This window comes from Mustela nivalis (genome assembly GCF_964662115.1).
Source record: "Mustela nivalis genome assembly, chromosome: 8".
Classification (NCBI taxonomy): domain Eukaryota; kingdom Metazoa; phylum Chordata; class Mammalia; order Carnivora; family Mustelidae; genus Mustela; species Mustela nivalis.
This window is the reverse complement of record NC_139027.1, coordinates 78,525,651-78,537,471: the sequence shown is the minus strand read 5'-3', so window position 1 is coordinate 78,537,471 and position 11,821 is coordinate 78,525,651. Positions and strand designations below refer to the sequence as shown.

Below are 11,821 nucleotides of genomic sequence, written 5' to 3'. Positions count from 1 at the left end.
CCACCCGCATTAACCATTATCCGTCCCACGCCGGACTACATTCCTACATTCCCAGCAACCGCTGACACCCTATCGGTGCAGGTAGCCCAATCCGGACCCAAGCCGACTGTCGCCCTAGAGAAGGCAAGCAAAGGAACTGCTTCTGCCTGGCCCTTGATGGCCTTGAGCCCTTTACACGTGGAATCATCACAGCGGTCCACACCGCCAGGCGCCGGGAAGAGGCGGGGCTCTCTGGCGCCAATGGGCGGGCAGAAGGGAGCGCGCGTGCGCCCAGAGAGTCAGGCCGGGGGCGGGGCCAAGTAAAGCGTTCCGGGGACGGGGGCTGGCGAGGTTCATGCTGGAAGTCTTCGCGTCTGAGGATAACTGGAAACTGGGCAGTGAGGGTGAGTGAACCCTGTAACACCTGGGACCCGGGCTTCGGCCTCTGAGGCCCGTGACCCCAACCTAGGTAATGAGGTCGGTGGGGCAGCACTCAGGGTGTCCGCAGTGGGGCGGGATCCCGGCGCCCCTCTTCCCGGCTCGGGGCCCCGGGTCTCCTGTCGGGGGACGGCAGCGGTCTGGGTGGGGGTCGCTGCCTCAGGAAGCTCAGCGGGCTGGGAGAAGAGACTCTCTGCTGGAACAGAGGCCGCCGGCGGCTTCGAAGTCAGATGGGTCCGGCTGGGGCCAAGAAGTCCCTGCCTTCTCGGACGACCTGCACGGAGGCCTGGGGCGTTAATCTCTGTCGCCAGCTGGTATCCCATCTGGGGGATGGAGACAAATGGGTCCCGGGCGGGGCGAGTGGAAGGCAGGGGAAGCGGACCTCCTCTTGTACCCCCTTGCAGCCGGCGCCCAAGCCAGAATCCTGGGCGTCATTCTCCCCTCCCGCGCGACACCCCTTTACCCCCTCAGTCGAATCCATCGAACAACTCTCAGATATTTCCACTTCGCCCCTGGTCCACAGTCTCCCTGCTGCAGCTAGCTCAGGCCCCCATTGCCCCTGGACTACCTCAGCGCCCTCCTGACTTGTTCCCAGCACCTCTTGAACCCCTGTATTTGTAATGTCCTGGAAAGCCAGAGCGAGATCTTAAAACACAGAACTGGTCGTGGCACCAGACGCCTTCCCCCATTCCCTTTCCGTCCTTCAGAGGATTCTCATTGTTCTTCCAGGCGCTAAAACAGAGCTTATATAGGCTGTTCATGAACTCTTTCCTCTTTTTGCCTTACTCTAGTTCTCTTCCCCACTCTGCTCCATTGGATTCGTTCCTCTGGCCACACAAACCTCCTTATCAAATGGACCAGGTATAGTTCCTGCGTATCCTAGAGTACCAGATTTCAGTTCCCGGCCAGCCTGCAGAATTATTCAGACAAGCTAATCATATCCTTCCATCTGCCTCTACTGTGTCTTCAACCTTATAGAGCCTTGTTTAGTTCCTGAATTGGACCAAGTTTCTTAGAGGCTCAGATGTTGGTTACATTGTTTTCGTTCTGCCTGAAGTACTACATTTTAGTAGAAAACATCCTTCTGGTCCTTCATATGTTACTCCAGGTGTAGGCTGGGGTTTCTTGTGGTACTCCGCAGGTGTCTGTTTACTGCTCTCTTTTCCACCAGGCTGTAATCCTTGTGACAGGGTCCATCTGGGTCAATGTTCTGCCCTCCGTACCTTGTGTGGCACCAGGCCGTTAGTAAAGAGTGTGTTGGTTGAATGCATAAATGAAGCTTGGCCGCTTCATGGGCTCCCCAGATAAACATATGTAGATCAAGTTATTGAATGCCCTGCTTTTCAGAACCAGTTTTCAACTCCCCTCTGCCCTCCAAGCCATGTAGCAATTTCTTTGGCCTACGAATGTTCTATTGTTGCCTTCAGTCCAGGACCAAAGCGGTGGTAAATGGGAAGTATTGTTCAGAGTTTTTCTTTGACACTGATTTTGGGTACAGGATGTCTGGATATTGGTGAGTGTGGTTGCTTTGAGTTTGAATTAATTGAGGGCCACTGGCGTGAGAGAAAATCTGCTAACAGCTGCCGCAGTCTTGATGGGAGGAAGGCCGGCTCAAACTCTTACATGCTGATAGGGCAAATGACACAATGGAACGAGATGGTGGGCCATGCTGGCCAGGCCAGCCCTATTGGGAGGGCTCCAAAAGGAAGTTATTTTTCCAACTTGGGCCAGATCTGTGATAGGGAACAACATATCTGGGTGCCAGAAGCCAGTGCCCTGAATCAGATCTGAAGGTGTGCTATTCTGGGGGCAGTTTAGCTCGTTGTGTTAGAGTAAGGGAGAGACAGATAAGATAGGCTCCTGGCCCTCATAGAGGGAGGGAAAGAGAACAGTTTGTGACTGTGTGTCTGAGAGGCTGCTGACTAAGGTGGGAGGAGAGAATGACTGGTGTGGCTGGAAGAATCCCCAGACGACTTGTGAACGGGACCTGGAAGGGAGAGGGAGGATAGATTAATGAACAGTGGGAGCAAAGGCTCCGGGCCTGGAACAGGCTGCTGGATCAGCAAGGGGAGCCCTGTTACACTCCAGGCACTGCAAAAGACCCACCACTGAGCATGGCCTGGCACTCTCCTCCCAGGACTGAGGCTCTTCCTTGTGAGGGATGTCTCAAATATGGTTTGGGCTCTGAAGTGGCTTTCAGAAGTCTCTCCTTTGGATTACCCGGCCCCCCCAAATCCTTTTTAAAAAATAATTTGGCCTTTATAATGTCTCAATTATATTTATATTATATATATACATATATACATGTGTATATATACATATAAAATAGTTTGTGGTCTTTATAATTTCTCAGATAAGGCAGTGAGCCTGGGAACTGCTGGGGCTTATCTACCAGGCTGTTTGCTCATGGTCTTGAACTAAGTCATTGGAGTATGGGTGATGCAACATGTTCTTCAGACAAAAGGGAGTTGCTTCTGTTTCTTTTGGAATGTGACAGTTTAATTTGTTAGGTGACAGATTCCCTGTTTTTGTTGTAGCCTTGGAAGGAGAGTTTCTCCTCCGTGTTTGTAGATTGGGTGTAGACTGGGCTTTTCTTGTGTTCTGTTAGAAATCTGCTACAGTGAACCAAAATGGGCATGTTCAAAACCAGTGGTTCTTGGCCTTTCTTCTGCTTCCCTTGAAGAAGGGATAATGTGGACCCATAGTTATTATATTACTTATCACTTGGTTGCTTTTTGGTGTTATTTAAGTAGAACCTGTCCTTCCTATACACACACACACACACACACATACACACACAATTGGATACATAAAGCCTCCAACCATATGGTTATAGGAATTATAGGTTTAAACCTATATATGGTTTTAGGTGCTATGAGTTCATTGATCACCCAACTGTCTGACAGAGATCTCCCATAAAAAAGGTTTTATGCTCTTTATGCTCGGTTACATTGATATCAAAACTTGGCAGCATATCTGTGAAGGTGGGAATCCTTCCAGCCCTTAAGGACCATGGCACACAGGCTGAGAACTACCAGCCTTTTTGCCAAGCACTGTGCCTGATGCTGGGAATGTGGATTCAGTCCTTGCCCTCATAGAGCTCAGTCCAACAAGGAGCACTTACAAGTAATCAGGCAGTTTTCAGGGTCACATTCACAACAGTTGTCAGACAGGACCCTTCTGAAGGGAGGCACTGGGAAGGATATGGGAAAAATGCCTAAGCCAGACTCGGAATTGAAGAAGGCTTGCTGGAGAAAGAGATGCCTACTGTGCATGAGTCTATGGGGTTTGGGAGGAACTGGCTTCTCTCTCTGGTCTCTCCTGTCCCAGAACTTCCAGACACGTGGTTAGACCAAGCTGTTCTGTGCTGGCCTGGGCAGTCACTGCGAGGAGTAACTTGAGACCTTGTTTTCAGGTACCAGGTACAGTGGCAGTGGCCTTGTCAGGGTCTGGACAGTTTTATTTGATAAAACTGGAAATGTAGTTTCTGTTCCTGAATTATTTTCTAGAGATGAGAATTAAATGAAAGCTCCCTTTTTTATTCCATCTATACACATTGGAACAAAAGTATGGGGGGTAAATAACATTAAATACATATTTGTAAAGAAAACATGTTTTTAGTAGAAACTTGAGAATTCATAGAAAAGTAAGTAGAAAAATTAGAATCACATCTTGTAATTCAGAAAATAATATTCAACAGTTTTTAGTCATTTTTTTAAAAAGATTTTATTTATTTATTTGACAGACCAAGATCATAAGTAGGCAGAGAGGCAGGCAGAGAGAGAGAGTGGAGGAAGCAGGCTCCCTGCTGAGCAGAGAGCCCGATGCGGGGCTCGATCCCAGGACCCCAGGATCATGACCTGAGCCGAAGGCAGAGGCTTTAACCCACTGAGCCACTCAGGTGCCTCTAGTCATTGTTTTATGTATGAAATATGCATATACTTTTCTGCTTACAAAATTATTCTTTTCCGACTTCAGCAGTCTGCTCTTTTTTATTTAAAGTATATTAAAAATCTTTTCTTATTGTTAAGTTTGACATTGCATTATGACGTCTCTATATGGTAGTAAGGTTAGATGCTGCTTTTTGGCCTTCTGGAAGTTATATCCCAGTGATGGTTGTTCCATTAGGGAGGGGGACTATGGGAGGGGATACTGCTGATAGGCAAAATGGGTTTGGGAAACTTCCCGAACGTTGTAGGGATGACATTCTCCCAGAGTCCCACCTTTTGGGATGGGTGCAATACAGCTACTTCTCAGCGGCAGGTGCAGGGAGCAGAGGTATCAGCAGCTTTGGAGTCAGCTCTGTGTGAGGTGGGTGCAAGGGAATGATTCCTACCTTAAGCTTTCCCTCTACTGCTGTCAGTTTGGGGTGGTGGCTATAGTTGGCCCATTAGAAATCACTGGCCTTGTTACTAGCAGTATCTGCACTACCTTTTGGGAGGTGAATGTATAGTCTTTGTGTTGGTGGGAGGTCTCTTGGCTGTCCTTCACCTTCCTTTTTGAAGTCAGTCTGTATGTCTCCGGAAGGACTGGGAATTTCAGTTTAACACAGAGTTAGTTGAGGCCTGCTTGAGCCTTGGTGGGGAATCCTGGGAATAAAGCACTCCTGCCCTCAGGAGCTTGCAGGGGCGCTGACTATGTCTTACTGACCATAGTTCCAGGTCTTTCCAAACTCCATGGGTACTTGATGGCCTCCTAATGTCTATGTAATTCTTCTTTCCAGAGTTCTTCCACAATGGTTGGACTGCATCTGTTGCAGTCGTGGGAGATGAATGAGGCAGGGTTTAATAGCCTTTGCTCTATGTCCCTAAGTGCAGGCCTTCATGTGACCTGCCTCATTGCTTACCTTAACTACCACATTCCTACCCCGACCTTCCCCGCACTGTGCCACTGGGTGAGCCATTCTGAAACCTAGCTCTGTCTGCTCTCCCACTCACAAATCCTCTGTGGCTCCGCATTCATCCTCCAGCCTCCTTGGCCTAGCATGTGAAGCCATATCCATTATGGCCTGGTCAATCTTTGTGTCCTTTGTCCACTGCTCTGCCTGCTTCATACCCTCTAGGCTTCCCCCAACTGAACCACTTGGAGTTTCTTTCCCACTTTTCTGACCTGCTTCTCGCTCAAACCATTGCCTTAGGCCTTCAGTCCCTGCACGTCCAATGTGTACTCATCTGTCCAGGCCCGAAAGTATCCCCAGGTCCATCAGCCTTCCCTGATCTTTCCCTTACCCAGAGGAAATTTCTTCCTCTAAACTTTCAGGTTTTTTTTTTTCCTTAGGACACCTCACTTTGTGCCTTTTTTAGTGTTCTCCATTGGAAACATTTTACCAAATTGTAAGCTTCTTATAGGCAGGAATAATCTTCAGATCCCTTTAAGCTCTCATGAGTTGCTTGGCATTCTGAAGGAACTTTAGGAAATGTCATGGGGCCCTTCCACCCCCTACTTGAATGCTGGGGACTTGGAGTGCCCAAGGTCATCCCACAGTCTAGTGGCATAGCTGGCCTTGGGCCCAGTTGGATGTGTTCTCTTTTGTCTTGTTCCATTCACTGAGTTCCTTCCCCAGAAGCACACTGTGTCACGTTTTTGAAAGAACCTTAGCTCTGGTGTTTTCACATGGACCTTCTGTGTCCCCCGCCTCCCAGGTACTGGCGACCATGAGATCTCTGCGGCTGCTCAGAACCCCCTTCCTGTGCGGCCTGCTCTGGGCCTTTTGTGCTCCAGGTTCCAGGGCTGAGGAACCTGGGGCCAGCTTCTCCCATCCTGGCAGCGTGGGCCTGGATAAGCATACAGTGCACGACCAAGAGTACGTATTCAGCCAGGGCTGGGGTCCCAGGGCCTCCCCTCTGCAGCAGCAGCCTGTACCCAGCTGCGATGGCTCCCTCTATCCACACTTCCCTCTGTTATTTGTACAACTCCTTGACATTTTTCAAGACCGATACTCCATAGAACTCCATAGAACGATAGCCATCTGTAAATCAGGCAGTTTTTTTCCACCATTGTTTCACACGTGGAGGATCTTGAGGCCCAGATGGGATAAACGACTTGTCTGAATTTATTCTGTCTCTCTCTCACCACAGACAGACATACAGACAACCGCCCAACACACACATGCACATTCACACTCACATGTGCACACACATTCTCACACACGTACACACAAGTAGTAGTGGCAGAACCCAGGACAGAACTAAGGTTTCTTGACTGACCAGACGTTTTTCTTTTTTCATTGGCACATTTAGATATTGAATTATTTGTTGCAACTTTTGTCCTGGGCCCGTTAGCCTCATACATTATTTGTTATCCTTAAATTGGCTCAAAACCATTTTTTTAATTGCTAGCCCCCAAAGTGTTAATGCAGCATTATAACAATAAAGAAGGAAAAACACCTGTAATTTTGCCAGCTTAACAGGGGACCTGTTTGACTTTTTCCCTGCTCCTTTCATGGCCTTGCCTGTGTCTATCATCCTTGAGTGTGCTCTGCCACTCTTTCTGTTTGTTTTTCTGGGAATGGTGAGCTTTAGGATCTTGAACTTTTCAGTCCTTAACGTTTTGGCATGATCCCAGGGTTGTTTCCAAGTGGTCTGAATCTAACTGTTGGTTTTTAGGCATATCATGGAGCATCTAGAAGGTGTCATCAACAAACCAGAAGCAGAGATGTCCCCACAAGAACTGCAGCTCCATTATTTCAAAATGCATGATTATGACGGCAATAATTTGCTTGATGGCCTAGAACTCTCCACAGCCATCACTCACGTTCATAAGGAGGTAGGTCAGCCGTGACTCAGTGGACAGCATCTTGGAAAGCCTCTCTCCCCTCCTCCCTGCCCCGGCAGTTCAGTCCCCAGTCTTGATGACCTGTGCTGTCCTTGTACAACGGCATTGCTACATCTCCTTTTTCTGCTCACCACTCCATTTTGCCTCTTCCTGTTCGGAGCCCTTTTGCGCAAAGGGTGTCCTACGGAGGCAGAAGCCCCAGGGCCTTGATCTCTGACAAGGGCTACAGGCATTTCTGCTGCACCCCAGAGTTTGAGAACCAGCTCCTGAAAGGCAGACCACATTAAAATGCAGAGGAGGGGAAAAGTTGTTTTATTTGAGAAAGTGGTGAACCAGGGGCCCAAGGGGTCAAGGGACTCAGCAGTAATTGAGGGTTTGTGTGATATTACACAGTTCTCCACACAAAGCCATTTACAGAGCACTTTCAAGTGGGTTAGAGAGCTCGTTTGATCTTTGCAACAGCCTGTGAGTCGGCAGGGCGGGCACTGTTATTCCCCAGTTTAGAGGTGAAGGAACTAAAATCAAGACGTTACGTCTCTAGGTCTAGTGTCTGTCCCGCTCTGCCGCACTGCAGTGTATAGAGAGGAGGAGAGGCAGAGCTGGGGATGTGAGTGTGCTCCTGTTGGTTGCCAGGAGAGTAGATTTGGGTTTGCTGTGGGGAGCACAAATGGCTCTGTGTGGCAGAATGGCAGTGTCATGGGAAGATCGTTGGCTGAGGGAGGCAGACTGATGGATGTGGGGAGAGACTTGCGTCAGGGAGAGAACCTGAGATTCAGCAGTCCTGGCAGGCCAGGCTGGTGGTGGCTATACGAGAGCAAAGAGTGCCCACAGGAGAGGTGGCAAAGGAAGAGTCTGCCAGGGACGTGAACAGTGTTAGCTTTGCACTCGGCACAGTGTGCTCTGCTGTATCTGCTTCTGGAGCCGGGCCAGGCCCTTCACCTCAAAGATTGTAACAGGTTCTCCTGGTCAGCAGCACCTTCCTCTTCTTGTTCTGACCCCAAGATGCTGTCCAGGACAGACTGCTTGCACTTTTCCAAGGGCGTGCTGTGCCCAGACCTGACGCTTGGGAGAGCCTGGTTTATGGGTTTATGGGAATTAGGAACCTTATAATTCTGTGTAAGCCAGACCTAGGTTTCTACAGCGAATGTGTATTACTTTTGTAATTAGGAAAGCATGAAAAGTAATTATTACAACAAATAAGCAAGGGCCTGCTTTGATTGCATCTTTCTGTTTTTTTTTTTTTTTAAAGATTTTATTTATTCATTTGACAGACAGAGATCACTAGTAGGCAGAGAGGCAGGGAGGTGGGGTGGGATGGAAGAAGGCTCCCTGCCAAGCAGAGAGCCTGATGCAGGGCTGGATCCCAGGACCATGAGATCATGACCTGAGCCAAAGGCAGAGGCTTAACCCACTGAGCCACCCAGGCGCCCCAGCATCTTTCTTTTTAACTGGCAAATAGAAATCTAAATTGGATTGCTGTAAATTGACTCTATCTGATGCATGGTTGTAGATTCTCAGAAGCAGCCACATGCTACACTGAAGGAGCTTTTGGATACGTGAGCACAGACATTTTAGACATTAGCTAAATACTTCCAGTAAAATGTGCGACTCATCATTGTCTAATTTGTATTTTGTAGGAAGGGAATGAACAGGCCCCACCAATGAGTGAAGCTGAACTGATTAACTTAATAGATGGTGTTCTGAGAGACGATGACAAGAACAATGATGGATATATTGACTATGCTGAATTTGCAAAATCACTGCAGTAGGCACTGTTTGGCCATCTAGTTACATGCAAATGTGACCCGTTACAATGTGATCGAACACTTTTGGTAATGCAAAATAACTCATTTCCAACTATTGCTACAGTATTTTGGTAAAAACCTGTAGCAGTTTATTACACTGGGGTAAGAAAGAGGGATCAGGGGCAATGTAAGGGAAATGGGACATATGCAGCATCCCGTACTGTTCAGTCTCTTACTGGACAAGGGCTTGATTAAAGAATTCTCTTAAGAATATTGGATAATTGGAGCGTAGTACTCAGGAACTTAACTGTAGAATACTGCTAGTCTCTTGGTTTTCATTCAGGCTACCTGAAAAGTAAGACAAGCTTTGCCAAGTGGACACACTTCTCAGTAACAGTGAAGGAATAGCATAAATGCCAAATGTTTCCCCTGGTGGAACCTGTCTCTTCAGGTAAACGTCGTCAGTATTCTGCAAAGTGTCCCCGTCCCCCATCCACATCCATCTGTCCATCACCATCCACCCCACCCCCCCCACTCCCTGGGCAAGGGAGTATTAGGCTATTTTAAAGCCACTGTATAAGGATACCAGATCCTGAGTTCAGCAAGCCTTAGCATCTAAATTCTGTATCTTCTGGCACTTTGGAAGGAATACACCATTGACCTACATGATTAACGTTTTTTAGTTTTTCAATATTTTGTAGAACTACTGCCACCATCTTTCTTTTATGTCTTCTTCAGCTTAGGAGAGACCTTGAAGTTAAACGTGTTTTTTATTCTAATCATTAGCAAATGTTTTAGCTTTCTTAATATTTGTATTTAACCCTTGTTTTGAGGGTTTGTTTTTGAAGTTTAGAAACTATGGAATACAAGGACTGTATCCCTCCTCCTTGGTGCAGCGGGGGATAAAGCTACTAGCTGGTCTTGCCTAAGTGAGTGAGAGCACCAAGCACCAATTGCTGCAAGCTCTATTTAGAAGGAATGGCGTTTAAATTACCTCTTCTAGCTTAAATATGTGAATTCTTTCAGATCAGGAAAGATTAGATAAAGAAGCCTAAAAACTCTTAACAGTGCGAATCTCAATAATGGTTGAAATTGAGAAGCAGCAGCAAATTGTAATTTGGTTTATTGGATGTGATAGTGTGCCGGGATGGAATACCCAAAATGATGGTTGAATGGGGAAAAAAACTGCATAGGATTTGCTGTAAGACACATAGAGACTTATTTTCTTTATTAAAGTATTCTTATAAGAAAACATATGTATTTGTAAAAATGGTTTCCTGTGTCCAAGTATTTGTGCAATCAGAGCTGAATTGTAAACTATTCTTGTAATATCTAGTTATTTTGAAAGATTTATATAATGAATCCTGGATATATGAACAATAAAACTGATGAAACAAAATAAAGAGCAGTTGATTTTGTCCACACGGGGTCTTCACCCACATAAAGGTTTTGTTTAATACAGATGTTTACATGTGCCTATCCTATCACAGGCCCTATGACCCTCCTGGCTGTGCCCTGTTCCTTTTGGCTGGGGTAGATTCCCAGTAATCAGTCACTTTCTCCTTTGATGCATTTTTTCTTTTGAATGAAATCACTTTTTGGACCTTTTTTCCTTGGCCATGTTCAGATTATGATAGCATTGTCTAGCTTAGGAAAATACTGTGTTTTCTCCTGGAGTCTGGCAATGGTTTTTTCTTTGCCAGAAAATTTAATTACGTAGCATTTTTGAAAGTCTCCCAGGCCCAAGCAAAAAGTACAGTCTCCCCCGGCGTTTTGGGAATAACACTTTGTTCTGCCATTTGAAAAGGAAAGAAAGAGGGTGGGAGGGAAGAAGGGAGGATGGGAAGGAAGATGGTTAATCATTGCCTTCTTTCTCTCTTGCCCCTCAAGATCCTTGGATCTTGCACTGGCCCTTCCTCATCCAGAGCTGCCCCTCTGGGTGGATCTAATGAGGAGCTCACAGTTGGAAGAACCTCATACTGTTGGCAGCTAGGAAGGGACTGAGACAGCTGGGGAGGCAGAGAAGCAGATCCTCAGAAGGCAGTCACCCCCATTAAATAGACAAAACAGAGATCTCCTTCCTCCTCCACAGCTAGTTTCTCTGTAGTTATTTCATTCTGGCCTTTGTGGTCCTGTTTAACAAATGTCCCTGGTGGGAGGAGCCTGTGTCTAGAGACACAGAGCCTTCTTCTCATAATCCCTCCCTCTTGACCTCTTCTCTCCTATATAATACCTTGGCCTTCTCTTAGCCCACCTTAAGGATTTTTCAGAATGTGTCAGGAACAGCTCTGTACTTTCGTTTCCTTATCCCTAAAATGGAGGTAAGTCTACCCAAGAGAGGCAGCCTTATATAAGCATACATTTTGGACTGAGGCAGACCCTGGTTAGACTCCCAGACCTGCTACTCCCCAGCCATGAACTTAAAATTTAGTTTCATACACACACACACACACACACACACACACACACACACACACACACACAATAAGAGAGGTTAAGAGGATTAACAAAGTGAGAGAAAGTGTAGAAAGCGTCTAGTAAGTGCCTGACACTGAAGAGTACTAAACACTGAGTCACCCATTCTTCACTCTGGCTAGAGAGCCTGGGCCCCTTCCTCATTGCAGTGGGGGCTGAAGGGGCTGTGAAGGGATTGAGGACTCCTCAGGGGCAGAGGCTGAAAGATCTCTGCTTAGGTTACTCCACTGAATGTATAGATCATGGATGTCAATCCATTTGTCTGTCAAGGAACTATAGAACATGTTAGGATGTTCTACTATGTGGTGTTAAAATTAAATGTGATATCTGTGTGTGCATAATGTCTTTAACATACTCTTATTTTTCAAGGAAATTAAAGTACTGCATTTTGAATGATCTGAAGCTAGTAA

General features: G+C 46.8%; 1 protein-coding gene across 2 annotated transcripts; it reads left to right on the top strand.

The window, feature by feature from the left end:
* Positions 1-253: 253 nt before the first annotated feature.
* MCFD2 (multiple coagulation factor deficiency 2, ER cargo receptor complex subunit) lies at positions 254-10,339 on the top strand. 2 transcript variants are annotated; one of them, XM_082747027.1, is made up of 4 exons: positions 254-383; positions 6,060-6,220; positions 7,023-7,182; positions 8,829-10,339. In XM_082747027.1, the coding sequence occupies exons 2-4, from the start codon at positions 6,072-6,074 to the stop codon at positions 8,958-8,960; spliced, it is 441 nt and encodes a 146-aa protein (XP_082603153.1). In that variant the 5' UTR covers positions 254-383; positions 6,060-6,071; the 3' UTR covers positions 8,961-10,339. The 2 variants fall into 2 exon arrangements, with proteins under 2 accessions (XP_082603153.1, XP_082603154.1); XM_082747028.1 differs by having other exon boundaries at positions 329-448.
* Positions 10,340-11,821: the final 1,482 nt, after the last annotated feature.